The sequence below is a fragment of the Amblyomma mixtum genome, chromosome 2 (assembly GCF_055824585.1).
Source record: "Amblyomma mixtum isolate Tamu chromosome 2, ASM5582458v1, whole genome shotgun sequence".
NCBI lineage: Eukaryota > Metazoa > Arthropoda > Arachnida > Ixodida > Ixodidae > Amblyomma > Amblyomma mixtum.
In genome coordinates this window covers 40061589-40089264 of record NC_143013.1, presented here as the reverse complement: position 1 = coordinate 40089264, position 27676 = coordinate 40061589, and the positions used below count along the sequence as shown (strand labels likewise).

Here is a 27676-nt window from a genome sequence, read left to right as displayed (position 1 = left end):
TTGTGTAACAAAGCCAAAGGCACTTCATGTTGTTTGTTTACTCATAGGTGGACAGACAAAGGGCCTTTCTGGATCAGGCCCTAGCCAGGAGAGCCACACTGAAGACGAGCCACTGCCCTTCAAAACGTCTGAGAACCGCACCACAGCAGAGCCAGAAGGTGCCAAGCCACACAGGCTGCACACCACAGAGCAAGGCTCACAGCCAAAGGAAAAGGAGAAGACTGAACTCTTCCAGCATGTAACCAGCGAAGAGGCACACGATGAAGTCGCACTTGACACAGCCACCATGGAACAAGCGCAGGCTGCAGTGGAGAACCCGGCTGAGGAAAGGATGCCAGACCAGCTGATGGGGGAAGACGAAGAAGAAGCAACAGAGGATGTGCCAGATCCTTCAGAGAGACCACCAGCTACACGCAGTAATGTAGCCGCCCCAGAAGAGGCGGAAACGAAGCAAAAGCCGGGCACCATTGTGGAGACAGCATACGTGGAACGAGGGCCTGATGCCACTTTTCACACGCAAGCTGATCTTGTGGCAGGAGCGGAAGCAGATGAGGCGGAACACTTGCCAGCAGAGTGGGAAGTGGCCACTGTGGAGCTGAAGTCTGAGGCATGGGCAGCCTGGGAAAAAGCGGAGCGCGAAGTGGCTCCTCTAGTGCTGGAACTCTGTGAGCAGTTACGGCTTGTGCTGGAACCGACCAAGGCATCACGGCTACGAGGTGACTTCAGGTCTGGCAAGCGGCTCTGCATGCGACGTGTGATAGCATACCTGGCGAGCCAGCTGCGCAAGGACAAGATTTGGCTGCGTAGAGTGCAGCCTTCGCAGAGGCAGTACCGAGTGATGCTCGCCATCGACGACTCGCTCAGCATGGGGCCTTGTGGGCCTCTGGCTCTGCAGTCAATGGCGCTGTTGGCCCAGGCATTGAGCCTGTTGGAGGCTGGGGAGTTGGGAGTGGTGAGCTTTGGTGAACAAGTGCAGGTACTGCACCCACTGGGCCAGCCGTGGACACGCGAGTCCGGTGCCAAAGTGGCAGGGTCACTGAGCTTCCAGCAGACACGCACCAGAGTGGCTCCTCTTCTGAGGGCAGCTATGGACTTGTCACCCCCAGGTCCAGACACAGCACGTTTGCTGCTTATCATCTCGGATGGCAGAGGCATCTGCAGTGAAGGGGACGTGGCCCGTGCAGTTCGTAGTGCTCATTCGCAAGGGCTGCTCATGGTGTTCGTTGTGCTGGATAGCCTGGGAGGCAAGGCAAGTGTGCTCTCTTTCTTTGTCTTTGCTTTCTGGTATGCTTATTGGTACCCTATTTGACTAACCATTGCAAGTCTTTCTTTATGCCCTGCGTACCCTGATTTACTGTTTATGCACAAGTAGCTAGGTTCCTGTGATACAAAGAAGAATGGTAGAGTTTTTAACATAGTTAAACCAAGTAGGACGTGCGAAAGCACTTGAGCCAACACTGCCTCAGAGGTAGCTGCATGAAAACACACGGCATGAGTAGCGTGCGCCAATCACCGTGGCACGGTTGCTCGTATGATTCCGGTGCGATGGCTCTTGCGTGTCGACAACTCGAGGCGAAGAGACCGTTTCATGGAGGTGGGCAGACTGAGAGAGGGAACATGTGGGAGGAGGGAGCTCCGCGGCCAGTCTACTGGTGGCACTTGGGCCTCACCCACTCTCCCCGCCCACCTCTCGTAGCAGCGTTGCGTGAGCCATGGCAGAGGTGGTGGCTGCTGCTATTACAGTCACGCTATCGGCGTGTGGGAAGTGTGTGTGCGTGATGGTGAGGGGGGGGGGGGGGCTGGCTCTGTGCGTTGAAGGCCTCCACCGATGGCCCGTCAAGTCAAGGGATTGAGGCTTCGGAGATACCTCGGGTTTTTCAACTTTGCTAGTGAAGTAGCGCTTTAACACTAAAGGAGCCAACTAAAAGTTATTGGCAACACTGTAAAGTGGGACGACAATGGAGAAGATTGTCTTAAAGACCTGGCCAAATGATTCTGAACTGAGCCAGCAGGATCTTTTTCCTGTATTGAGCTGGCAGACACACAGAATGAAATAAAGAGTAAAGACAGGAAAAGACTAAACAGGCGAGAGAGACAGAGGTACAACGCTGGTCCTCAATATCTACAGCTTCAAACTGGCATGACAACAATATGCAAGGAAACAAGTAGCACATGAAATGGAAGAACAAAAACTGAAAACAAAGGAGGCAATGAAACAAGTGCCATTTTTTCTATCCCTTTCGTTGTGCTTTGAAATTCAAGCATGAATTGCCACCAACTTAAGGAAGATACTGCACAACAGTACATTTTTATCAATGTGTATACTCAGATTGCCAGAGGGTTTCCAAGCAATGGCAACACGGCATAACCCAGATGAAGATATAGCTGGATCACAGCCAGCTTTTGTCAACAATGCCAAGCGATCACATGGTGATGGAGCCTATAGTAGCGCTTGGTAGATACCATTAATATACGAGTACACATTTCTGCTCATGTGCAGCTATGTGTTCTTGTACCACTTTTGCGTTTTCTTTTAACGTAAAAATATGTAAAGGTGGTCTGTATACTGAGCTTCATCCTATATGCCATGAAATTGCTTTCGAGATGTACAAGGGGGGAGTTGTCATACTGTGTAGGGTAGGTTCACAAATGGTGGGCAATGTGTTCAACATGGTGAAATGATCAAGGTTTCTATCACTGGAACAATGATGTGCATGTGCTGCTGTTTTGCATGGACAGGCTGCAAGCAGAGTTCTGTAATCGTCCCAAGTTTTAAAAACTGAGCCAAAATCTTCTCTTATGACCAGTTTTTTGAGGATTGCAGATGGTGGCAGTGTGTGCGAGTTGAACAGTCTGCTGCTAGTTGGCTCCTGTGAGCTGTTGAGCAATTCATCTGAATGCCACAGTTGGCTTAGCTGTCCACTAACCTCCAAGTTGTGGACCAGTCTGGACACAGGATTTCTTGAGGGGAAATTTCTGTAGTGTGGACTGCAAACATGGCCCGTTTTGAAATTCCGCTCTTTGCTTTAGAGGAGGAAGAGAAAGAGCATGTGCAAAAAATGTTGCTTTAACCCACATATTGCACCTAGTTTTTAATGTCAGTTATAAGCATACACTGCAAAACATAGAACAAGTTATGTGCAGAAACTTTTGCAATATTTCGATCGGCGATGCGAAGGAAGTTTTCTTGCTCCGCGATACCGAAGAGCATCTTTCAATGGCAATTTGGATTGAGGTCCTGAGTTCACGACAGATATCTTGCTCCTTCGCGGATCCAGAGCTACTGCCAATCGCCGATTGGAATACACCATTACACAACCGGGCACATGCGGCCTAATTATTCATGCATTGTACTGCTGTTTTTTTTTTTTTTAAGTAAACATATAATGATAATGTTACTGCAACTAACGCATTGTTTTTCTAAAAAAAGACTAGTTCTCAGAGGTCGTCATATGCAAGGCAACAAAGACCAATCTTTGGTTAATACCCTACGCACTGGGGTAATGGCTTTTTTTATTGTTTATTTACTGTCTTATCAAGTTGCCTTTACTTTTATCGAAATGATGTATGCTGATGCTTTATTAGTGATGAGACTTTTGTCAACTTAGAGCTTTTCTGCTTGTACTTAAGGCTTAAATTTCTTGCTTTTTGCACTCTTACTACTGGCTTGGCAGGATTCCATACTCGAGATTCGGCAGCCAGAGTTTGGACCATCAGGGCAAGTGAAACTCCGCAGCTACATGGAGCGTTTCCCATTCCCCTTCTACGTCATCCTCCGGGATCTGGCGTCAATGCCACTAGTCCTAGGAGAGGCATTGCGTCAGTGGCTGGAACTCATCTTGCAAGCCTAGTAAGAAGCCTTCGTTGTACAAGTTCATTGAATAAATTTTACCAATGTGCCATTCCACCTTCACCCTGCGCTGTGTTTATGGTTTAAGGGGTCCATTGCGCTTGTCTGGCTCCCAGTAAGGCAGGCCCAGCCAATCAAACACGTCACGCTCACTGCTTATGGGCAGGGGCTCTCCCGGGACACCTGTGCAACCGATTGGGCGCAGCGCGTACTCGCTCAGCGTCATGTTTTGCTGGATGGCATGCGCGCGCATGCTTTGGTTGAACAAGTCGCTGCCCGTGAAGTAGAGCAAGCCGCAGAAGAACTGATCCTGCGGAAGCACTCGTATGTCAATACGTCGATGAGGCCTTGACGCATCGAGCTTGCACACGCCCGCAAACTTTGTTTCCCCCAAAGACATAACGTCAGTGACGAGGCCCGCTTGACGCAGGTGCTCTACAAGGCGCGCCAGTAGTTTCGGCGTTCTCTTATCCGTAGACCGATAGCTCTTGTGGCACACCAACACGTCGATGTCGCCGCTCGTGGGGAGGCCCCTACGATAGCTGCCGCATGCGACTGCCTGGTAGTCCTCGTCGAACTGATTCAGCTCGTCGATGATGCGGGCCTCCAGAAGGGCCACTTCTTCCCGGGGAATACGCTTCTCGAAATCTTCCAGGTGACGCAGCCCGATCTTCTGGTGTTCAGTCAGTGCGTCCTGGTTCTGACGCAGCTCATCAATACTGCGAATGCCTCTGTCGTAAAGGGACTTCGCGTGCGCCGGTCCTATGCCCGACACCCGCGTAAGCTCTTGGATCGCACTTGTGCTCTCGTCGCTACGGACCTTCTCGAGCTTCGAAACTTTTCCCGTTCGGAGGAACTCTCCTATCTTCTGAGAAATTTTCGCGCCGATACCGGGTAGCGCTTTAGCTTCCTCGGCACTTGCCACTCTCTTGTCTAGCTTCTCAAGCGTTACGGCTGCTTTGCGGTACGCGTTGCTCTTGTAAATGTTACGCGTAATGTTCTTTTCGTAGTCTGCCAACTCGTTCAGAAACTCGCAAATGTCGCCATTGGGCTTGCCAGTTTCGCTCCATTTCTTTTTTCCCATGCCGAGCGTTGTGCTGAATAAGTTCTTTCGACGTGTGCGCACTCCACAACTAGTGTGCAACCGTATGCATTGGCAGTGATACCTATTTGCACGTAAATGTTCACGGCAGTTCGTCTGCACGAACCAGCTACTCACACACACGCAGAAATTATGGACATCACGCGCTGCAAGCTAGTCCGAAGTCGGTCGAAAGCCTAGTCAATCCAAAGTCGAATGTGAGTCACCGACGGTCACGTCTATCCAGTTATCTATCCAGTCATCCATGTCGCAATAGCTGTGCTAGGGGCGGGGAAGGCTGCCGCTGTGGTTCTGCTTTTCTCTACTAGCATTCAGAAGCGCGCTTGCTTGCCTGCATACAGGAAGCTGACAGCTGTCATCTAGTCCATGTCTGGAAGGTAGGAAGCGTTGTCGAATTGCTCGAAGTACCCTGTGTTACCTGTGCGCTGTCGGTCGCTAGGCGTCCGTGACACTTGCGCGGACATGTTTTCCGCGGGTCCCAACTACGCCAAGTTGAAGACTAACTTGAGGCTGACGATCAACCGTTTAAAGCTCCTTGAGCGCAAGAAGACCGAGCTAGCGCAGAAGGCGCGCAAGGAGATCGCAGAACACCTGGCGAACGGGAAAACCGAAAGGGCGCGGATACGCGTGGAGCACATAATCCGAGAGGATTACCTTGTCGAAGCTATGGAACTCGTCGAAGTCTACTGTGACCTGCTGCTGGCACGTTTCGGTCTCCTGCAGCAGATGAAGACGCTGGACGAAGGTCTCTCGGAAGCCGTGTCCAGCCTGATTTGGGTGGCACCGCGGCTGCAGGCCGACGTTGCCGAACTGAAAGCAGTCGCCGATCAGCTGGCGATCAAGTACGGAAAACCGTACGCTCAGGCTGCTCGCGATAACGGGCTGTCAACGGTGAGTGAAAAGTTAATGCAGAAGTTGAGCGTTCAGGCGCCACCGCGGCTGCTGGTTGAGCAGTACCTCATTGAGATTGCAAAAAGCCATGACGTGCCCTATGAGCCGGACAAATCTGTCATGGAGGAACCGAGTGATCAGGCATCGCCGCCACCGCTCCTGATCGACTTGGGCGCTACAGCTAGGCCACCCGGTTTCGTCGCAGACCCTTACCCGCAATTCGTTCCTGGCAGTGCCCCACAGGGTGTGGACTACACGCCGCCGCCGCCGCCAGGTGCTGGACCAATGGGACCGGACTACAAGGCGCCGCCACTGGCTCCTCAGGGTCCCGACTTTGGAGCTGCGCCGATGGCGCCGCAGAAGATGGAGATGCCTGGCCCCCCGCCTATTCCATTGGCGCCGCCCGTCGCTAGCCCATACCCTGCCCTCAACCCGCACACTGTCGGTTTCGCCGACGGCCTACCGCCGTACAGTGCAGTGAGCGGTCTGCCGGACCTCCCTTCGGTCCCCGCGGGCAGCCTGCCGAAGCCGCCATCCAAGGAAGACGACCTCGACTTTGACGACTTGACGCGCCGATTTGAGGAACTCAAGAAGCGGAAGTAGTGCGCCGGTTTAACCCTCATGTGTTGCTTTTCTTTTTCGTTCAATCTGCTTTGTGCTAAAATAAAGGAATAGTTGCGCACTTGGTTTTTCACTCAGGGTTGGGGTTGAATTTATTGGTCCAGCAGTTTTCAGGAGGCGAGCATACCGAGCGACTTGCGCACCAGACGGTCGGCTATGCGATTGAACTGCTGTCTGTCCTCGCGCCACATCTTGGCTGCGTCCACGTTGGCGCCACTCTCGTCGTTGGGCTCGGCCAGCATGGACACCACTGAAAGCAGGATCTTCTCGACACTCTGAACAGGGCTCCAGCGCTCGGCGCTCGACTCGTAGCCCATTGGGTCCTCGCCTGGCGCGTGCAGGATCGAGATGCAAACACGGCCGTCTGCGTAGATGTTGGGGTGATACATCTCGCACGTAAACTGCATCTTCGGCGGACTCAGCGGGTAGTCTGGTGGAAAGGTGAGCTTGGCCGGGAAAACACCGCCTTCGAAACAGGTACCCTCCGGTCCCGTGATCAGCGCTTCCCATTCGAAGAAGTTCTCCTCACTCACAGGCCCCGCTATGATGCCTTCGGGTGGGTTCAGCGTAAGCTGCTTGTACTCGGCCATCAGCCTGCGCAACGCCGACCCGGCCATCTCTCGGCGTGTAGCGGTTGTCCTCACGAAGCCAGGACCACGGTGAAAGTAGCAGGGGTTGGGCCCTACCAGGTGGCGTCTACCCGCTGAGTGGCGGAGGTCCCGTTTCGCACCGTCAACCTTGAGGACGGGCGAGCTGGTCGGTCGTCGCTGCTGCCCCTTGCTCGGTGGTGGTGTCAACCGCCTTTTGCTTGTCTTCGCTCCGGGCCGGACTTGGCCGGGCTGCGTTTACCGACCAACTCTGCGATGACGCCTACGACGCACGCACGCTCGTGAAGCTTGTCACAGTTATCGGACCATTTAGTGCTTCAGAAATGTCAAATACATATGTTTCTAAAGAAGTTCGCAAGAGGGCAGGCTGCACTAACTAAAATTTTGTTATTGTTATAAGATACTTTAATTTGTAAACTACCTAAAGTAAAAATACACTCTGTTTGTTTACAAATGTTTTAATTTATTTAAGATAGTTACAATCAGCTGTATGCACTTTATTTTTTAGTTTCTATTTTCTGACTAACCAACCAGCGGCCTGCTCGCGTTCGCAGGGCAACATTGAACGGAAACAACGCGCGCTTTTATCCGACGCATTTTTTTCATGACAACTAAACCGCGTGTGTTGCCGAAATGGTGCAAGTAAATGTTAAATACGTCGGCCAGAAGGTCAGTCGCGTCCGTTTTAGACCTGAAAGCCCAAGTTTTCTCAACAAACAAGAGTATTTCTTAGTCTCCAGCAGCTGGGATGACAAGGTAAATGCCCCTGTTCTGACCGTCCGCGGAAAATCACAATTTCTGAATCCTGTTTCGGTGCACGGCTCTTTGACAACTGGGGGAGAGTAGCACTCAAACCACACAACTTCTATACCTGCAGCCAAACTCTCTGTCCTTGTGGGCGTGTTCTGCCAAACCGAGCGAAGATTCTCCTGATGCCGGCATGCGTCGTCTTCACACGGTCGAACTGGTTGCCGATACAGGCTACCTCTGTGTAAGTGCCGACCCATTAAACTGCGGTCATCACTACGACGAAGTGAACCAGGCCCACATTCCTTGGCCGTCGCAGTTTGATTTTGCTTGGTTTACTGACGCGAGGGACACAAAGTTTAGGAGTGCATGTGCGGGGAAGAGATCGGTCAGCTTCATGGCATAAAAAGAATCAAGAAAAACGACTTCGCAGAGCTGGAGGGCTGCCACCTTAATCGGCAGTGTACACGCATGCTTCGCAGTGTAACAGCTGGATTGCGTCGTGAACTATCTTCAGATGGTTGTGCCTGCGGCACCTCAAATGAGTTCTAGCGAGCCAGGCCATGGAGTTAAGTGGTGGTCGGCTGTACCTAGCAGAGTTTGATGTAAAAATGTATGTGTCCGTAGTAACCATTGGCAGTGGCTGCATTTGGCGCGAACTCCATGCTGCAGCTGTGCATTACCATCAGCAGTATTAGTCTGGAGTATGAAATTAGCAGAGCTCACCTGCATAGTGCATACATATGCCCACGCTCATTACAGTACAGAAATGATCTTTGTTATGCAGTTTGTAAATGTGTTTATTAGTTTGCAGGTGGGGACATTCTAGCAGCTGCACTCTCCTCTGGTGAAGTACGCCTCTACCGCTGCAGTAGCAACGAGGTGTGTGTGCCACTCTTATTTTGTTTATTTGGAAGCGAGCCCACCATAAAGTTTAGTTATTCCATTAGAGTCATTTTATGAAATGAGCTGCTTAAAGAAAGTTGCAGTTGTGCCCGGTGTAGTACTTATGGTTGTCACATTTTCGTCCAAGGCTTTGTGTGGTCAAATGGTCTGTTTCAGATGCCTTTGTGATCTTATAACTTCAATTGCTGTCTGCTATTATTTTCTGGCTAGGTTCCCTTATGCAACATTTCGCAGCCCTACGGAGTGAGCTCAAGGAGAATCGTTTTGTATCTTCTTTGTGCCCATGTCTTTGTTGCGCTCTGAAGCAGTGGGCTTGCACTAACTTGTTCATATGTCCTTTCTTCCCTTGCGCAGCTGCAGGAACAGCAGCGATGGAGTCACCTGCATCCCGGATATCCGTGCACTGCTGTTGCTGCCCGTGGTCCAGCCAAACTGTGCAGTGTTGGCGAGGATGGCAGACTGTGCCAGCTCACACCTGGTCGCCCTGAGCCTGCGAGAGTTATTGGTAAGCCTTTCATCTCTGCTATTATGCTTCGAACACACGTTGATGAGTAATAAGTCAGCTTATTCAGCAGGATACGTTGTTGGCTGAGTTGGTTCATGACGAAGGGGAAGGTAAGTGCGCAAAAAGGATGATCACGAGAGGGGAGACAGGACGAGACGAGCGCAAACTTCAACTGATGTTTATTGGAAATTGAGGCAGGCTTACGTATTTATTTTTTTTCCCCCTTTTTTTCTTCATTACAGGCTCAAATCTGTATGCAAACATGAATCACAAAAAAGCAAAAAAACACCCAAGGGGCAAATCATGTCAGGGTGCCTTTGAGAAAACGCTTTTCACTATCGTAAAGTTTCATTGATGTATCACTGATACATTCTGCACCTCTTTTATCAATGTAATAGGCTTCTACAAATTCTCGTGCTGTTTTATATCTGCACTTGTGCAGGATCTTCGTTTCCTTCTGTAACGGCTTGCATTTGTGGGCCAGGCAATGTTTTGGCAGGTGACGTTGATCTAGTTCCCAAATTGACCCTTTATGTTCAGCCAAGCAAATGTTGATGCAGCGGCCAGTCTGCCCTACGTATATCTTACCACATGATAGGGGAATGTGATACACCACGCTCGTCTGGCAGATCACATAAGGGTTTTTGTGTTTTACACTGCAGCCATTGCGTTTCTTCTTGGTGGAAGTTTGGTCGATTCGAGCACATAGGCGGCTGAGCTTACAGGGCGCTGAAAAATCTAGCCGGACGCCGTGTTTATTCCCTATTTCTTCAAATTGTGAGCAGTCTTGTGGGCATAGGGGACTACGACTAGCCTGTTTGAAATATTATCTGTATCAGTCTTTGGTTCAGGGGGTGCCTTTAACTTCTTTACCATCGTTTTAATCACTGCCTTTAATACTTCGTCAGGGAACTAGATCAACATCACCTGTCAAAACATTGCCTTGCTCACAAATTCAAGCCATTACTGAAAGAAACGAAGATCCTGCGCAAGTGCAGAGGTAAAACAGCGCGAGAACTTGTAGAAGCGTATTACATTGATAAAAGAGGTGCACACTATCAGTGATACATCAATCAAACTTTACGATAGTGAAAAGCGTTTTCTCAAAGGCACCCTACCATGATTTGCCCCTTGGGTGTTTTGTTGCTTTTTTGCGATTCATGCTTGCATACCGATTTGAGCCTGTAATGAAGAAAAAAAAGGGGAAAAAATAAATATGTAAGCCTGCCTCAATTTCTAATAAACATCAGTTTAAGTTTACGCTCGTCTCGTCCTGTCTCCTCTTTCGTAATCATCCTTTTTGCGCACTTACCTTCCCTAAGTCATCTTATTTAAGGTCGAAAAAAAGCCCGCAGCTGTGTCGGCAGGAAATAATTATTTTTGGTATGCGTCGCTTTTTTTGAGAAACAAGGGAAGGTTACTGACGTTATATGCAGTTGCATTTTGCCGAGCCAAATGGCAGTAACTGTAGAAAAAATAATAATAATAAAAAAAGATATCAGTTTAATTGTACTTCGTGCTTTGCAGCAAAAGTAAATGTAACCATGCGAGCCACCACGGTGGCTCAGTGGTTACGGCGCTCGCTTGCTGACTCGAAAGACGCGGGTTCGATCCCGGCCGTGGTGGTCACATTTCGATGGAGGCGAAATTCTAGAGGCCCATGTGCTGTGTGATGTCATTGCGCGTTAAAGAACCTCAGGTGGTAGAAATTTCTGGTGCCCGTCGCTACGGCGTCCCTCCTGGCCTGAGTCACTTTGGGACGTTAAACCCCCGTAAACTAAACTAAACCTCCTAGCCTGGGTCACTTTGGGACGTTAAACCCCCATAAACTAAACTAGTTATAAACTAAACTAGTTTAGTTTAGTTTACGGGGGTTTAACGTCCCAAAGTGACTCAGGCTAGGAGGGACGCCATAGCGATGGGCACCAGAAATTTCTACCACCTGAGGTTCTTTAACTAAATGTAACCATGCAGAATTAGCAGGTTTGTTAGTAACTATATCAGTGTGTTCATTAAATTTGCTGTATCTTTTATTCAATCTCATTTAAAGGCTTCTTGTTGTTGGGAAAATGTTTAAAAACCACAGCCTTGCTTGCTTATATTGGTAGATTTAATTATGAATTCAATCAGCTCTATTCACTTTATTTAGTTTAACGAGCTATGAACCGCAGTACGTAGTGTTACTTTTCAAGAACTTACATTTCAAATTCGCAGATTTTGTAATGAGATTTTGTAATAGCCCCGGAACCCAATGAAAGAGGCATCTCTGCAAAGGACAAAATTAAAAAAAAAGCCCCTAGTGATGTCACTGCAGATAACTGATGTGACTTCACTTACTGTATCAGTAATGTAACGGCATGGTCTATGGGAGCTCCAGGGAGGGGCGGTGTATTTCTGTAGTGTTTGCTTATTATGGAATGAAATATCCATGCCATGTCTATGGGCTTCAGCTGTTGAAGCATACTTTGTGCTATTCTACTTTTTACATCCCCCTAAAACTGAACTTTCTGTATAGTCTATTGCTTACTTTTATTTTTCATAGCATCTACAAATGATTGTGCTGCTAATATTTCCCTGAATAAAGGGGCATAAAACAGTGCCGTCTTTCGTGTTCCCATGATATTCGGGATCATCGTCATCATCAGCCTGACGACGCCCACTGCAGGACAAAGGCCTCTCCCATGTCTCTCCAGTTAACCCTGTCCTTCGTCAGTTGCGGCCACCGTATTCCCGCAAACTTCTTAATCTCATCCGCCCACCTAACTTTCTACAACCCCCTGTTACGTTTGCCTTCTCTTGGAATCCACTCCGTCACCCTTAAGGACCAGCGGTCATCTTGCCTTCGCATTACATGCCCTACCCAAGACTATTTATACAAGGTTGCCGCCAAGTACTACACCAGGGTGGCCAAATCCTGTTCTGGTGAGAGAGTGCGTTGTCTGTTCTGGTCACCGAGATCAGGCTGCACCCCAGGCCTGGTTATGCAATTTCATCGACACGCGGAGTCTAAATTTTTTTTTAACCCGGTGGAGAATTGCGCGGCACCAGGATTCGAACCCCGGTCCTCTTGCACACGAGGTGGCTGCTCTACCTTTACGCCATCGCTTCCCCTTTCTTCAGGCTGCTCAGGGCTTGTCAAGCTGCTTCAAACCTGCCATTCTAAAATTTATATTCAGGATATTCTGCTCAATTCCTCAATATCTTTCACAAAGTGGTCTTAAGTTGCATTGGTTGAGCCTGTATTAGTCTTGCAGGAACACTCATCATCTGCTAGTGTAGAAAGATATTTCCATGATTTTAACACTGCACTTATTTGAGCTTTTTAAAGATAACAGGAGAGTCCACATTACGCAAGAATGATGGCGGTGTGTTACGAAATTCGCCGATCGTGACCTTGTCGTGTCATTACAACCTGTCCACCGCGGCGGGTTGCAACCAGCCCACTGGATTGAAAGGTCCTGTCATCTTGTGACATCATCACAACCTGCACATGGAAGAAAGAATAAAGAGAAGCAAGAAAAAATGGCGGGAAGATCCAGTTGGTTCTTGGCTTTGGCCAGCGAAGCTAAGCCAATCTCATCTGCTGATTCAGCTGTGTGATCCAAGTGAACCAGTTGAGCTCTGAGAAGTGTCTCACGAGCAACCCCAAAGCGCATAAAAAATGACACAGAAACGCCAACGTAGCAACAATTAGGATCTCAAATGTTCTTGCATTCCACTCCTCTACTGTCATTCCACACCAAAGTTTGGTCATTCCATACCAAACTTCCCATATGACGCATTTAGCCATCTCCAATTTGTTCAAAAAAATTAGCGGTAACTTATCTCAACACGCGTAATCTAAGCATAAAACATTTTTGCCAAAACACAATATATTCGTGGAGTTAGCTCAGTTTGAACATTTCGAAAAGGCGTGAAACCGGGCACTGCTCAATAAATGAAAACTCTCCACAACTTTTTTAATGACATTTGCACACATCCTGGCTCTCTATATGATTCAGATGATGTGTTTTTGGACGGTATAAATATTTTTTTAGAATTTAAATAAAATGTACAAATTGTACTATTTTGACATTTAAAAAAAAAAACATCAACTTCCTCTCAGAAATTAAGAAATGGTCATCTTGCTTCCCTAGTGTCTATTATCAATAAAAAAATGTTACAGCTGATGAAACTGTATACATCGAAATGAAATAAAATACTTAAATTGCAGAAGAGTGTGTTTTGAACCATAAAGACTCGTTTATTTCACCCTGAGGTGGTCCAAATAAAAATACAAACGATGGCGGGTTTCGTAGAACAGTTTATTGCCTTTCATTTCTGAGGTTTTAATTTAGGTGAGTTTTGTTTAAAGCGAGAAAAATAATTTTTGGAGTTCAGCACCTGCGCCATCAGTTGTGTCGTCTCTTTGCACCTCTTCACCACATTGCACAGCACTATCGACACTGTGGCCAGGCGAAGTATACAGTTCTCGTTCCTAAGTGAAGTTTCCACTGCAGGCAGACATCAGAACATTGTGTTGTGGAACAGATATTTGAAGGAAAAGACTTGCTCAGTGCTGCCGGGGCGGCATTTGCACCAGTGAGATTGTTATTTAGTCTGTTCGTGCCACATGCAGTCACTGTTATCAGAGCCATAGTTGACTTGTAGAGGACGCGAGAAGGAAGCGACGTTACGCGCCAGTGGCGTGGTCACGGTTTGTTTGGTCACTCTTGATGGAGACACCTCCGCGTGATTGGACAGCGCTTACCGCCAGCGTGTCTCACATTACCTGATATTTGAAGGAAAAGACTTGCTCAGTGCTGCCGGGGCGGCATTTGCACCAGTGAGATTGTTATTTAGTCTGTTCGTGCCACATGCAGTCACTGTTATCAGAGCCATAGTTGACTTGTAGAGGACACGAGAAGGAAGCGACGTTACGCGCCAGTGGCGTGGTCACGGTTTGTTTGGTCACTCTTGATGGAGACACCTCCGCGTGATTGGACAGCGCTTACCGCCAGCGTGTCTCGCATTACCTGAAGCAAGCCGTGGTAAGGGCAGAAATAAAGGCTGCCATTACAGTTGGCGTGCCAACTGGTTGTTCCTTCCTTGTGCTCGACACGAGACAGCACATTGAATACCCTCATTTTTCTGCTCTTGGCCTATTGGCTGCCTGGCGCCATAGTGGGCCCATACGAACTTCGAAAGTGAAAACGGTCTCGTTTATTACATACCGCCCTTTGAATGTCATGTGATATCTGCTTTAGCTCCAGCCTTAAGATGTATGACTGCGAGTGAGGACAAACTATAGTGGTTATATGGCCATAAATGTGTTATATCAGCCACTGTGCTCTGTGGTGAGAAACGTTAAGAGATGAGGCAACTTTCTCAACTTCAAAAATGATTATGCGAAGCATATTAACGTAGGTTTCGGGCCTTCGCGCGACGCCCGGCGGTGGCCACCATTGACCTTGAAGTGAGATCACATGATGTGACGTCACGTGATGACGTCACACCGGCTGCAGATGGGGCCTCATATCGCGCCGTCGGACGTCGCCCGGCGGAGGCCTCCACGCTTTGGTTCGCGCCGCGTCGGCGCCACCATCGCTGCATCACGTGATATGTGACGTCACGCCAGGGATGAGGCGGCGCGCGCCCGCCGTCGCGTCAGTCTCTGTGCCCGCAACCGCGCCAGCGTCTTTGCGCCGGGCATGTATGCGGTCAAGATGCCTCCAAACGCTAAGGACGTTAATAATAAGAACGCAAAACGAAGGCTGCTTCGCATCCACTGGGCTTAACCTTGATAAGCCTCCAACTTTTTTTTTCTCAGTTTAAAAAAAGAAAACATCTTGATTAAAATTCTGAAATGAAAGTCAATAAGCTGTTGTGCTAAGCCCGCTATCGTTTGTATTTTTACATGGACCACCTCAGGGTGAAATAAACAAGTGTTTGTGGTTCACATGCACTTTTCTGCAACTTCAATATTTTATTTCACTTTGACATATTCAGTTTTATCAGCTGTAAAATTTTTTATTGGTAATAGACATCTGGGGAAGCAAGATGGCCATTTCTTAATTTCCACGAGGAAGTTGATGCTTTTTAAGAGAAATGTCAAAATAGTATAATTTTTACATTTTATTTTAATTGTAAAAAAATATTTATACCGTCCAAAAATGCATAATCTGAATGGTATCAAAAGACAGAATCTCTTCAAATTTCATTAACAAATTTGTGGAGTGTTTTCTAAAAATTTGGATCTTTTGTCGATTATTGAGCGGTGCCTGGTTTCACGTCTTTCCGAAATGTTCAAACTGAGGTCACCTCACGAATAAGTTTTTTCTGGCATAAATGTTTTTAGTATTAGATTACACAGGTTGCAGAAAGTTTCCATGAATTTTTTTGAAGAAATTGGAGATGGTGGAACGCAGCGTCTCGGATGTTTGGTGTGAAATGGCTCTTAAGTGTACCCAAGTTTTTTGCAAGTCAGTAACATAACTTGAGGCCCCTAAGCTTATAATGTTGTTAGCTGTTGTAAAACAACTTTAAGAAACATAAGACTTGCTTTTGGCAAAGAATATCTCCAGTTCAAAACACCACGAGGATAGTCGTTCTAACTGGTTACTGCTGTTTTGGCCAAGTTTTTGTTCCACATTAACTGCCGTTAACAGGTGCAGTGTGCTGGCAATCGCGCATACATCTGACTCAGGCTTGAGAATTGTAAATCTGACTGTCTAAATGTGTGAAGCTGCCTTGATTGCTTTCTATAGCGTGTTGACTTGTTTACTACCCGTGGCTCATGGTTGGCTGGCCTTGTTGCTCTGTAGATGGTGCCAACAGTGGGTGCCCAACGTGCCTGTCCTACGTGCGGCAGGAGCATGTGATCGTGGGAAACCTGGCTGGGCACCTGCAGCTCTGGGACTTGGCATCTCCTGACAAACGGCCAGCACAAGACCTTGCCTGGTAGGCTGCTAGCCCTCGTAGTGGCACCAGTCTCACAAAGGACCCTATGTTGCAGCCATTTGCTTGTGCACTCACAAAAAATGTTGAGAAAGAAAAATAAACGTGTCAGTGCAGGGCTATGTGGTATCTCAGCTTGTCAGTATGTATGTATGTATGTATGTATGTGCTAGCCTTGAGTTTAAGTAAGGCTTTCTGACGGGCTAGTTGGTACATATTCATATTTGATAGGCTGTGAACGTCTTTTTAGCGCACAGCCTATCAAATATGAGCCTTGAGTTGTGCTCTTTATGGAAACAGTGGTGCATCATAGTGAAGCTAGGAGGCCAGTGACAGGCTTAAAAAGTCTGTTCATTTGTAGATGAATTGAACGAGCGCTGCGGAGAACTCTCTGAAGCACCATCCCATCAGAAGCATCCGCCTATCAGTCTATGAATGAATGCGTTAAGGACATGCGGCCTTAGCGATCTGCAGCGCCAAGATGCTATAGGTGGTGCTCATCCACACAAAAACAGATCCGCGTAAACCTCTTGTGCCAGAGCTAGATGGTATGTTGTGTGTCTAATGCTTTAATTCATAACAGTTTTTGCAAGCACTTTTCAGTTTTAATGCAGTTTTGTTATACTACGTCGAAAGTACAGCGGTACCTGTACCACTTTCTTCTTTAAACCCTGTGGTTGAGATGACTTTAACGTCACTTAATTTCAAGTCATTCTCAGAACATTTTTACCATTTGTATGCATGTGAAACTTAATGTAACTTCGTACCTCACAATGGTTACACCGAACCCTTTTCTTTATCCTCCACATTTATTCCCCTTAGGTGAGTACTGGCAAGCTGCAGTTGTTTCGTTCTTTTCACTTGAGGAATACTGGTCAACTGCCATTCATGATCTGAGAGTGCCTGCAAAATGTTCTTTATTCCCTTCTTATTCTTCTAATGATTTCACTTCTAATGATTTCATGAACCCCCCACCACTTTTGTCATCCAGAATTCACTTTTTTTTTTAGCCTTTAGCTTTTTGTAGCAGGGTCCTCAGGTTTCGCACCTTCTGCGGACCTTGGCAGTGCGCCAAGATGCCCCCCCACCCCCTTCCCCTGATAACATCACCCCTTGTTTGCTTATCTTTTGAGGAGAGCTCCTGCCAGAGTGGGGGAGGGGGTGCTCTGCGAACTTGGCAGAGCACCAAGACATTGGGTGCTCTAAGCTAAGGCTTAAACTAATTTATGCATTTCGAACACAAATGGGTGAGTTCCAAGTTCCAGATTCATCCTTGGTGCCCCTTTAACACCTTGCACCCAGTGAGCGGCCTCAAGAACACCTGAACAGGAGACTGTGAGGATCTGTGAGATTGCAGGTTGTATTTTACACAAACACAAAAGTACAAACAATAAACGAGGCGGCTTTTATCGGAAAGGAAACCAATTTCAGTATGAGCGGGAAAAAAGGAAAGGAACGAGAGAGCAACGCAACACACACGGAAAAAACACACGGGGGGAACAGAACAAAATGCTTACGAAAAATACAGGAAAAAGAAAGTCAAAGAGGAAAGTCACACTACTTGTCTCTTATTCGAGCAACGAGCGGGGAGGACTGGCTGGGTGTCGGGCAGTCAGGGAGTCTCTGGGTGTTCCAATGTCGGTGCAACGCTACCGCAGCGTCAGCGTCTGTGGGCTCCCAGCACGGTTCCCAGGTCTGGTATCCCGGAAAGGTCACGTAGGCGCCAGAGGCGGCCTGTGTGGAGCAGCTGACGGATGGATGGAGAAGAGTGGCGCCTGGGCCTGGTGGTTGAGGCTCTCGACGATGGATGTCCAGGTCTGGTGGCCCGGACGTCTGCGGCTGAGGCCAAAGCCCGGAACTCGGGGAGCCAGCAGAACTCGTCCACGTCCGTCGCCCACCGCGCTGTTCTCTTCTCTGCCCCGTAATCCTCTTCTACGTGTCCCGGCGTTCCCCTCCGCACGCGCTCCTCGTGCTTTTTTCTTCTTCTCCTCACAAACGACGCTGGGTGGCGCTATCTCCTTACAGAGACAAAGCTTGCAAATGGCGTCGCCCTGGTGGTTGAATTGATGTCTTGTTCACGCTGGCCAACGTGGCTCTGCCATTACATATGCTGCTTGTGTCCATGCCTTGTGAAACTGCACTGATTTTCCCCAGTTTGCTGGGTTTTGCTGAATGACGGTGTTGTGCGTGCAGGACTGGCCAGCAGGTGACGTGCCTGGCACAGCACCAGACCCAGGGACACCTGGTGGCCTGCGGTGCAGCCAGTGGACAGCTTTCCCTGTGGGACTTGCGCCAGACGCGCCTGGCCACTGTCACCCTGGCGGCACCCACACAGGGCGCCCTTGCTGATATGGTCTTCCATCCCGAGGGCAGCCTGCTGTTTTGTGCCCACGATGGCTCCCTGCTGCGGTGGGCTACACCTGGTGGGTCATCTCCGCATTTCCTTAACTAACCTCAGCAAAAAGGCTGAAATGACACTGTAGCGATCCTAAGACCCATTTTCTCGAGAACGTTTGTCAACTACCTAAAGGCACTGAAGGAGAACCCTTTGTCCAGAATTTTATTCGAAGATGAAATAGTGGCCTATGAAAGCAGTAAATTGCTCACCACCACACTGTCGCCACGGTGCTCATTTTTACTTCACTGCTGGTGTTGCTTCAGCTTACATTTTGGGCCTTGTGAGGCTGAATTGAAGTCCTTTTGGAGACCTGTGTGGGCAAGCTGTATACTGCAGTAACAACTATTTTCATTATCTATTTCATTCTCTTGTGAGTTTTTGGTCCCAGCTTTGCATGATGTGTCTCAACACTGATGTTCGATCTGAACAGGGGCAAGATTGGCTATGTCAGAGGACCTGACCAGCGGAGGTTGTGCCTTCACTGAAGGACACCCGCAGGCGCCTGTTGAAATTGTGCAGTCCCGCAAAGCATAGTGTACCACTATATTTAACCACGATTTATACCTACCTTGCGCACTTCATCTGTTGCATCAGCATGCTCAGATGAAGTGTGCAAGGTAGGTATAAATCGTGGTTAATCTTCATCTGTTGCATCAGCATGCTCTCCCTGCCGTGATGGCTCACTGGTTACGGCGCTCTGCTGCTGACTCGAAAGACTCGGGTTCAAGCCGCCGCGGCTGAATTTCGATGGAGGCGAAATTCTAGAGGCCCGTGTGCTGTGCAATGTCAGTGCACATTAAAGAACCCCAGGTGGTCGAAATTTTCGTAGCCCTTCACTACAGCATCTCTTACAGCCTGAGTCGCTTTGGGACGTTAAACCCCAATAAACCAATAAGCATCACCATGCTCAAGCCCTTCAATGCTTCAAATAATCATTGGTCTCTTTGTCTCATGAGCAATAATACAACAACTCCTGGAGAGTGTATGACAATTCATTTAACTCTTTCGTTACCACGCCACTGTGCTTCGATCACCGGTGATCGAAAAATTCGAAGCGCTACGGCAGCGCGACCGCGGCCGCTACGGACTTGCTGAGTCATTCAGTTTGTGTTGTTCACACATTAAACTTCAACTTCCTGTTTAGTTTATATTTTTGCTAGAAAGCGGCAATTTTTGAGACGCGCTTGAAGTTGGGTGTGCGGCGTCGGGCGCTCCGAACAAGCCGTCATCATCGGGAATGGCGCTCGCTCGAAAAAACCCCGTTCCACTCAATTCCGCTGTGTTTGCACCACATATTTTTGATGTATCGATTAGCACGGACCCTGACGACGATGCTGTATCGTCGGGTATTGTTTCGAAGCCCAAACTGGGCAACGAGAGCCCAGAACGCTCGCCTGTGCGTTCAGATTCCTCGTTCCGGTCTGTTTGTGCGAACCGAAGCTCCTCATTGTAGCCGTTACGGTGATGTGGCGCCATCTAAGTTGTTCTCCAGAGACTACAGTTTCGGTTTCTGCGTAGAGAGCAATTTTCCCACGACGCGCGAATTTTTGAAACGCCCTTGAAGCGGAGGGTACGGCGCGGACGCTCCGTGCATGGCGTCGGGCGCGCAGATGGCGCGCGCTCAGAAAAACCTTGCTGCGCGCAATTCTACTGCGTTGACTGCAATTATTATCTATGCTACGAGTAGTAGAGTCTCTGGTGACAATGTTGCATTGTCGGATTTTGGTTCAGACGATGTAACTGCGCAAACCGATCCCGGAACGTTGGCCTGATAGTTTCGCTTTCTTTTTCCTGTCCGCTTGTGCGGGCGCATCTGGTTTGTTGTTCACATGGTTAGTTCCATTTTCGGCCTAGTTCGTAATTTCCCCGCCAGTCGTGCATTTTTGAAGTGCCCTTGGAGCATAGGCTTATTGCGACATAATACGCGGTGAGGATGGCGTCGCGTCGAGGTCGGGCGCTTCGTGCGCTCGGAAGAGTCCCGCTGCACGTGATTCTCCAGCCTCTGCAGCTGATTTTCAAGATCCTCCGAGCAGCAGTGACTCGGACGAAGATGTTGTAACGTCGAATTTCGATTCTGCAGCTACATCCCAGCTATACTTATCGCATACTATATATCGCAATATCACACCTATACTTGTTGTGTTTTATATTTTTTTTTTGAATTTTTGATGTAAATTAAATAAGTTTTGATTTGTATTTTTTAAACTACGCTTACCAAGCTTTCGTTTGGCGCATAACATTACACTTCCAATTTTTTTTTTGTTGGACTGTAAAAATCATATAAAGGGCACTCTCAAACGAGCCTTTTCAAGAGGCATAAAGAAAAAAAATTCTAGCTCGAAAACTATTCAAGTTATAATTTTCAAACTTTAATGCCATGTTTTAGAAAGAATTTGAATTGTTTTGTATTTTCTAGAATTTTTTTAGTACAAGTGTTTGGAAAGTTATTGTCATATAAACACAAAACTTTTCTTCTTTTTTACTTTTTGTTGTGTTTACTGATTTTTTTTTCACAGCATTTCAAGCAGAATATGTGTTCAAATAAATTTGATTATAAAGCGCATTCTATCTGAATTATTGTTATGCATTTTATATAATTTTATCTATCACACTTTTTCTAAAAAAAAATTTTGTCTGAGACATGTGAAAAATGGTCGTTTTTCCCGTGGTAAGGAAAGAGTTAAACTGCTACTATGTGTCAGCCCTTTGTTTTTGTCCAAGTATGTGCTCTAAAAAAAGAATCCAGTACACCATGTGCTAAGAAGCAAGGAGTGGTATCTCAGTGGCTGTGAATAGGCTGGCACTATGACACCAGGTGCTTAGTTTCTCAGCTCCTAGTTTCAGAATGAGGTGTAAAAAAAAAATAAAGAATTTACTCAATATCTTAAGACCTAGTGCACTTTGGCATGCTTTTTATATTTGATTAGTATAGAATTAATACAATCTTCAAGATTGTAATTGCAACCTGCAGCATAAAGTGAATAATTCATAAGGTAATTAACCAGTTTTTGCTAATGCAGTAAAACCATTATTGATTTGAACTTCAAGGCGCTGAAAAATAAGTTCTAATTATCTGAAAGTTCAAACTAACGAATCACCTAAAAAAACTGTCAAGAACTGCTTGCATTACAGTAAATTTATTCGGTGAATGACTGGGCAGTGATTGCCTATTTTGGGACAAGAGCAGCGCAACAGGGACTATTTTTTGTTTCCATCAATGCTTTATTGCGTTCATACTGTCGGGAGCACTGAAGCAGCACTGCTGCCAAATCGCAATGCCTCCCGCATGCTTCACAGTGCTGCGCCGTGGAGCACCAGAACCAATGCATCACACCCCTCATAAGCGGCACTGTTGCATGTGTGGAGGCTTCATCGTACAAATGGTGAATGGTATGTGACGAGTGTGAGCGCACGCTGCCTCGCTTTGAGAGCCCATTCGACTTCATGCGGGTCTTGAAATGACAGTTTTTATTATCAAAGATATTGTAATGAAATTAGATATGCAAATATGTTTATTCTTCCTGTTTTCAAAGATATATTTAGTTTCAGTATATCTCTATTAGTTCCCATGTTATGGAAAAATAACTCAAGCCTAATTAGGTAATTTCTTACGAGTAATTTTAAGACCCTTTACTTCAATGTTTCTTGGTTTCGACTTAAAAGAAGCTGTACCAAAGGCCTACCGTGCAGAGCTATGTTATTTATATTGTTATTTATATATATCATTATATAAAAGCATTTAGTTATGTCCAAGCACCGTTTATGAAATATAGTTAGGTGACATCATGGTTCACAAAATTTGTAATTTTCGACTCAGCCAAAAAAAATAGCATAGCTGCACACTTTAGTTCTTTCTGAATTCAACGTTTTAAGATTAATTGAAATTTTACAATGAAAACATAATAAAAACGTCCTTAAGGCTAGTCATGTTGGCAAAAAAAAACGAAGCTGAGAAAAACGCATTTGAAGTGCACACATTAGCCATCTGGAGGTCTTTGTAGAGGTCTGAAAAAACAGCGTAATGCGGACGTTCCAAAAATATTTTACAGCAGTGAGTAACAAAAAGGATGAGGGGGAAGGGGCCCAGTTTTCAAACAAAACCAAGATGCAGCCAGCGGGGACGGGGTCATGGGAAGCGAGAAATGCGAAGTTCTGCCGCATTTCGCTTCGAAATCACCATTTCCACTCTTCGTAGGCGCGAAATGTATAGTTTTTTAGTAATTGGAGGTCGAATTCGGCTTTGAAACTTTTTAGGCAGGTACTTTAGAGTGTATAGATCCCGAATATGCCATTTTTGCAAAATTGAAATTTTCGCATTTCTTTATCGTTTCAAGACCCGCATCTTCCCTTAACCTCTGTGAGACCCGTAGTGTCCGAATTAGCAAACATCTGATGCCATAGACTTACCTGGGCGTTGAGCGGGACCGAGCTGGCAGTTCAAATTATCTACACTTCCGAATGAATGGGAGTCGAATTAATGAGCTCCTACTGTAGTTAGTCACACAACCATGACTGTTGTCACTTTGTGTCCAGCGAGACCAATGCACACAGAGATAGAAGGTAGCATTCACTTGACCATGAGCATCATTTTTTTATAATGTTTTCAAGGTTAAAAATAAAAATCGCCCTGTGGTTCTGTCTAGAGCACACGAAAGACTTTACCTTCCCTTGAAAGACAAGAAAGCTGATGGCACCATTTTTGGGAAAAATAGATTGTGTCTATGTCATTATGGCAGTTGTAAATCTTTTGCATTGTGAGCATGGCCAGGTATGCCTTTCCAATCCATTTAAGAGGATGCTAATGAAGATATTGCTTCCTTCTGCGTGTTTGTCGCATAGACTGGTTACATTTGGACGCTGATAGGCTCGACTGCGTGTGAAATTGTGCAAGTGGGCTTTTCCCACATACCACATGTGCTGAGAGCAAGATGGCCAAGCTGCTTTGAACAATCGCAACTCAAAAGCCCGCGGATTTTTGTTTGATCCTTTCATAGTGTGTTGCATATTTAATGCCCACACCTATCACACTTGTACTGTCGCCTTCACAACCCTACCAACATAAGCTAAATATGAATTGTAAATTGGTTTTTGAGGAAAGGAACTGGGGCAGTATCTGTCTCACATATCTTGGTGTACACCTAAACTGCAGGGTAAGGGAAGGGAGGAAGGTGGGAGTGAAAGAAGAAAGAGAGAAAGGTGCAGTAGTGTAATTTTTACCACCTGGAGATCTTTAACCTGCAGTGACTTCACACAGCACATGCGTGCCTTTTACATTTTGCCTCCATCGAAACATGGGCCACCGCGGTCGGGTTCGAACCCGATACTCCACAGGTCTACTACTCCACCTTGGTAGACGAGCGCCTTAACCACTTAGCTACCGCAGCAGGTTCGCTAATCGCGTTTTTGTCAACAATGATGTGTGGGAATTCCCACTTGCGGAATTTAACATGGGCCTCCACAGAGGGCTGAGTCTAGGTGTCACCGGCGAGGAAGGTAATCGTGTAAAAATCTCGCCTACCGCATGCTGCACTGCACTCCGTGCACCTCTGACGTGTGCGTAACAGTAGTCGTAAAGGCCTTGTCATTAAGCCAAAAAAACCCTCAGACAATCAGTGAGATTCATGCGGCATATATGTGCTGGCGTTAGCTTTCTACAGCATGTTATCTGACCTCGACATGTGCCAGCACGCTCGTGGCTGGCCTAGTTTTCTCTCTGTGGTGTGCCGTGACTGACTAATGCGGCAAGGGATGTTGATCAAGTGTGTTTGAGTGAGTGCGCCAAGTAGACACTGCATCGGTGCATCAATATGGCCGCAGCGCCCTTCGCCTCCTCTCCCTGGGCGCTGCACTCCGCTCTACCCTTCCCCGCGTCTCCTCCCCTGGCCGCCACGCTTTGTGCGCTCTAATCTTTACCCTTACCTGCTCCTCCTCCCACCGCCGTGTGACTCTTTTATTTTTAGAAGCAATCTTGCAGTTCCGACATCCTGGATTACATCCACATTGTTCTTCTGGCACGCCAAAACTATGCGCTTGTCACGGGTTTTTCGCTGTTTGTGCGACGGAGCTTCCTCACAAGACTTCACTACATATTTGAACTTTTGGAGTTTTTTTTTTTTTAGTTCGATAGCACTAGATTCCTCGCTGGTAAAAAAAATTCAGGGGGCACTTTGTTGACCTAAAGTGCGGTGAGGCGAAAGCCTTAAGAGCGGTGTTGCTGCTTGAGTCACTGATGTGTGGTTAAGATGTTAAGCTTCGCCTCTTAAGAGTGGAACGCGACGGTGTCTTGCAAAGCTGCCAGGCAGTCCACAGAACGCCATCGTCCGTTCGGCTCTACGCCTTGGTAAATTTGTTTTTGAGGAAAGGTTCATTCCCCAGGAGACCCTGGTTCGATTCCCCAACTCGACCAATTTCTTACTCGGTTTTGTTTATTATTCTGGTCTGACTAGAGAATTAGGTTAATTAGGCTAATTGGTCAATTGACTAAACTTAGTCCGGCTAACTTGCAGCGTCACTATACCGTCCCTTTAATTGGTTGCATGGTTACTAGTCAGAGTACTATTGGCCCAGTTTGAAATTCGCACACTGTGACGTCATGACCATTTCAACCAATTGAAAAGCGTGACATTTCTGTTGACAACTCTTGCTTACAACGATGAGACATTCAAGGCTTCCGCCTTAAAACTACCCTGTCTGCAAGTGATGCTAAGGTGAAGTAGATTTGTAGTAAGGGAGTAATTACTCATCGACATCCACCCAAGCACAGCCAAACGCTCGGCTGCGCTCGGGTGGATGTCAGTGAGTAATTACTTCCTTATTACATATCTACTCCACCTTGGGGGATTCCCCTAAACATTTGACCAACACGGTTCCCACTTCTAGTTATTGATCAATTCGCTCTCACCCCACCATAAGTTCGCCGTCCCGGTTGGCTCAATTGGTAGAGCGACTGCTCCTTTGAAGCGGTGGTTTCGGGTTTTAACCCTGGACCAGGACGAATTTTTCTTTAGCTACAAAGTTTCTGAGAAAGCTGTTTAGCTTTCCTTTGTAGCCGTATAGCTGCGCACAGGTGGATGTCAGCGAGTATGTACTCTCCTATTACAAATGTACTCCACCTTGGGGGATTTAAAGCCCCTAAACACTGCTGTGGACATTGCCTTCCATTCATTGTTGCTTTGCCCATGGATGTCTCCAACTGCACTATTTTTGCAGGGCCTCCCCGTGGTGAAGTGGAAATGGATGCCCTTGTCCGCCCTCATGGTAGTCCACTTAACAGCCTTGACCTCCAGGGTCCCTTGGTGGCAGCTGGAACAGACAGTGAAACGCTACTTCTCCTGTCGCAACGATAGCAAAGAGGCAGAGACGTGGGGGAATAAAGTGAATGTTCTTTATTGGTTCAATCACTGGCGAGATCCATGTCCCCTGACGGGGGAGAGCTGGCTGGGCTGGTCTCGCGTGCAGGCTCGTAGCCTTTCTCTTCTTCATCATAGTCCCTGGCCACGGGGGCCTTGGGGTCCTCATTGGCAGATTTGCGACTCTTGGAGCGTTTCGGACTGCGCGACTTGTGTCGCTTCTTTCCGCTTCGGCGCGGCGGCGTCAAGGGCGACGACCCTCGTCTGGATTTACGAGGCGTGTGCGACCGTTTACGGCGGCGCCTTTCCCGTGACTCGCGACGCCTGTCGGGGTCCTTGAACCTCATCCTCCTGCCGGGGGACCTGGACCTGGAGTAGCGTCGGGACCGGGACGACCGCCGGCTGCTGGAGGAGCGCCGCCGGCGCCGGGGCGAACGGTGCCTGCTCCGCGAGCGCCGGTGGGATCTTCGGTGTCGGCTGATGGAGCGCCGGCGACTGCTGGACCGGCTGCGGCGGCGGCTGCTGTGGCTCCTGGAGCGGCTGCTGCGGCGCCTCGAGTGGCTCTTGGAGCGGCTCCTGCGCTTGGTCACCACCGCCGCTCCGAGCTGTAGCGGGGAGCCGGCCGTGGGCTGCTTGACCATCTCGGGCTCGATGGCGGCTGTGATGAGGGATTGGGCTTCGCGCACCCGCCGCATGGCCTCTTCGATTTCCTTGTGCGCCGCCTCCGAGCTCTTTGCCTGGGGTTTGACAATCGCATTGTTGGAGTGGTTTATCTTTAGCGAGCGGCCGCAGAACTCGATGCCATTGAACTGCAAAGCACGGCCCACGCTGCTTTGCTCGGTAAACTCGACGAAGGCGAACCGCGTCGGCTGGCTCTCGCCACCGGCCATGCGCACGTATTTCACTTCGCCCATCTGACTGAAGAACTTGAGCAGCTGCTCAGTGGTAGCTGACGAGTCCAAGTTGCCGACGTAGACGGTGCGCCGGATCTCTTCCACTTTGGCGGGGTCCATCGTTGCTGGCAGAGGCGGGTACGGAGGCAAGCCCAGAGCGGCCAGTGTAGGGTCTTGTGTTGTGATGACCTGAATGCCGCCAGCTCCCATGGCAAGCTGATTGATCAAGCCAGTGCTGACGCGCGGTTCTTCTACGGGTGGCGTCACCGAGGCAGTTAGCGCCATCGCTTTGCTTTCGTCGGGAAGTTTGCCATCGGCCACGGGCACAACAATGAGAGCTCTGTCCACGAAGACTGTGTTCGTCAGATGCTGAGCCACACCAACGCTCCAGGACTCTTCGAAGCGGATGTAGCATACCTTGGCGACGGGGTGCACCAAGAATTCATCCGACGGATACATCTTCAGCTCTAGGATTTTGCCCAAAAATCCGAATAACGTGGACATTTGCTCCACGCTGGCTGTTGGCGCGACATTTGTCACCTGAATCACGCAGGTATCCATTGCTTTCTTGCTTACCTGGCTGTTATTGTCATCCGTAAGAGAATACAAACGACGTGCACGCGCAGGCTGGCGTCTCTGAACGGCGTTGATGCTACTGGATTCTGGATTGGCTATTCACTATTCTTGTGCAAGACTAGTAGCACAAATTTATTATATATACTAAATTTTCCTTCCTCCAAGATTATATAGTAGCAGCGTTACTAACTAGCTGGGAAGCTTGCAAAAAGTAGGCGCTTTTTTTTTTATTTGACAAGGAAAAGCCTTGCTTCAAAATTTGTTTATTTTTATTTTTTCAAGCACTGGTCATCT

At 47.8% G+C, this 27676-nt stretch overlaps 6 protein-coding genes across 12 annotated transcripts in view; 3 read left to right on the top strand and 3 right to left on the bottom strand.

Annotated features, from left to right (window-relative positions):
• The window catches only part of LOC149359076 (midasin), a 147938-nt gene extending 144025 nt beyond the window's left edge, over positions 1–3913 (top strand). For all 5 annotated transcript variants that reach the window (XM_089571243.1, XM_089571242.1, XM_089571245.1 and 2 more), the window contains 2 exons: positions 48–1249; positions 3675–3913. In XM_089571243.1, the coding sequence (XP_089427369.1) occupies positions 48–1249; positions 3675–3851 (1379 nt within the window). In that variant the 3' untranslated portion in view covers positions 3852–3913. The remainder of the gene's footprint in view (positions 1–47; positions 1250–3674) is intronic.
• On the bottom strand, positions 3078–6384 carry LOC149359075 (DNA polymerase beta-like). The gene has a single exon (XM_089571280.1). The coding sequence runs from the start codon at positions 4932–4934 to the stop codon at positions 3927–3929; it is 1008 nt and encodes a 335-aa protein (XP_089427406.1). The 5' UTR covers positions 4935–6384; the 3' UTR covers positions 3078–3926.
• Positions 5172–6525, top strand: Ist1 (increased sodium tolerance 1-like protein). Its single transcript, XM_089571279.1, has one exon. It carries the CDS (start codon positions 5415–5417, stop codon positions 6444–6446), a length of 1032 nt encoding a protein of 343 aa, XP_089427405.1. The 5' UTR covers positions 5172–5414; the 3' UTR covers positions 6447–6525.
• Position 6526: 1 nt separating this feature from the next.
• On the bottom strand, positions 6527–7392 carry Ubc7 (ubiquitin conjugating enzyme 7). Its single transcript, XM_089571284.1, has one exon. It carries the CDS (start codon positions 7079–7081, stop codon positions 6575–6577), a length of 507 nt encoding a protein of 168 aa, XP_089427410.1. The 5' UTR covers positions 7082–7392; the 3' UTR covers positions 6527–6574.
• Nup43 (nucleoporin 43) lies at positions 6939–25961 on the top strand. Of its 3 annotated transcripts, XM_089571281.1 has the most exons (7): positions 7415–7828; positions 7950–8063; positions 8627–8701; positions 9080–9230; positions 16034–16169; positions 18360–18589; positions 25774–25961. In XM_089571281.1, exons 1-7 carry the CDS (start codon positions 7706–7708, stop codon positions 25908–25910), a joined length of 966 nt encoding a protein of 321 aa, XP_089427407.1. In that variant the 5' UTR covers positions 7415–7705; the 3' UTR covers positions 25911–25961. The 3 variants fall into 3 exon arrangements, with proteins under 3 accessions (XP_089427409.1, XP_089427408.1, XP_089427407.1); XM_089571282.1 differs by lacking the exon at positions 7950–8063 and having other exon boundaries at positions 7130–7828; XM_089571283.1 differs by lacking the exons at positions 7950–8063; positions 8627–8701 and having other exon boundaries at positions 6939–7828.
• Positions 25932–27477, bottom strand: LOC149359071 (putative splicing factor, arginine/serine-rich 7). The gene has a single exon (XM_089571276.1). The coding sequence runs from the start codon at positions 27365–27367 to the stop codon at positions 25958–25960; it is 1410 nt and encodes a 469-aa protein (XP_089427402.1). The 5' UTR covers positions 27368–27477; the 3' UTR covers positions 25932–25957.
• Positions 27478–27676: the final 199 nt, after the last annotated feature.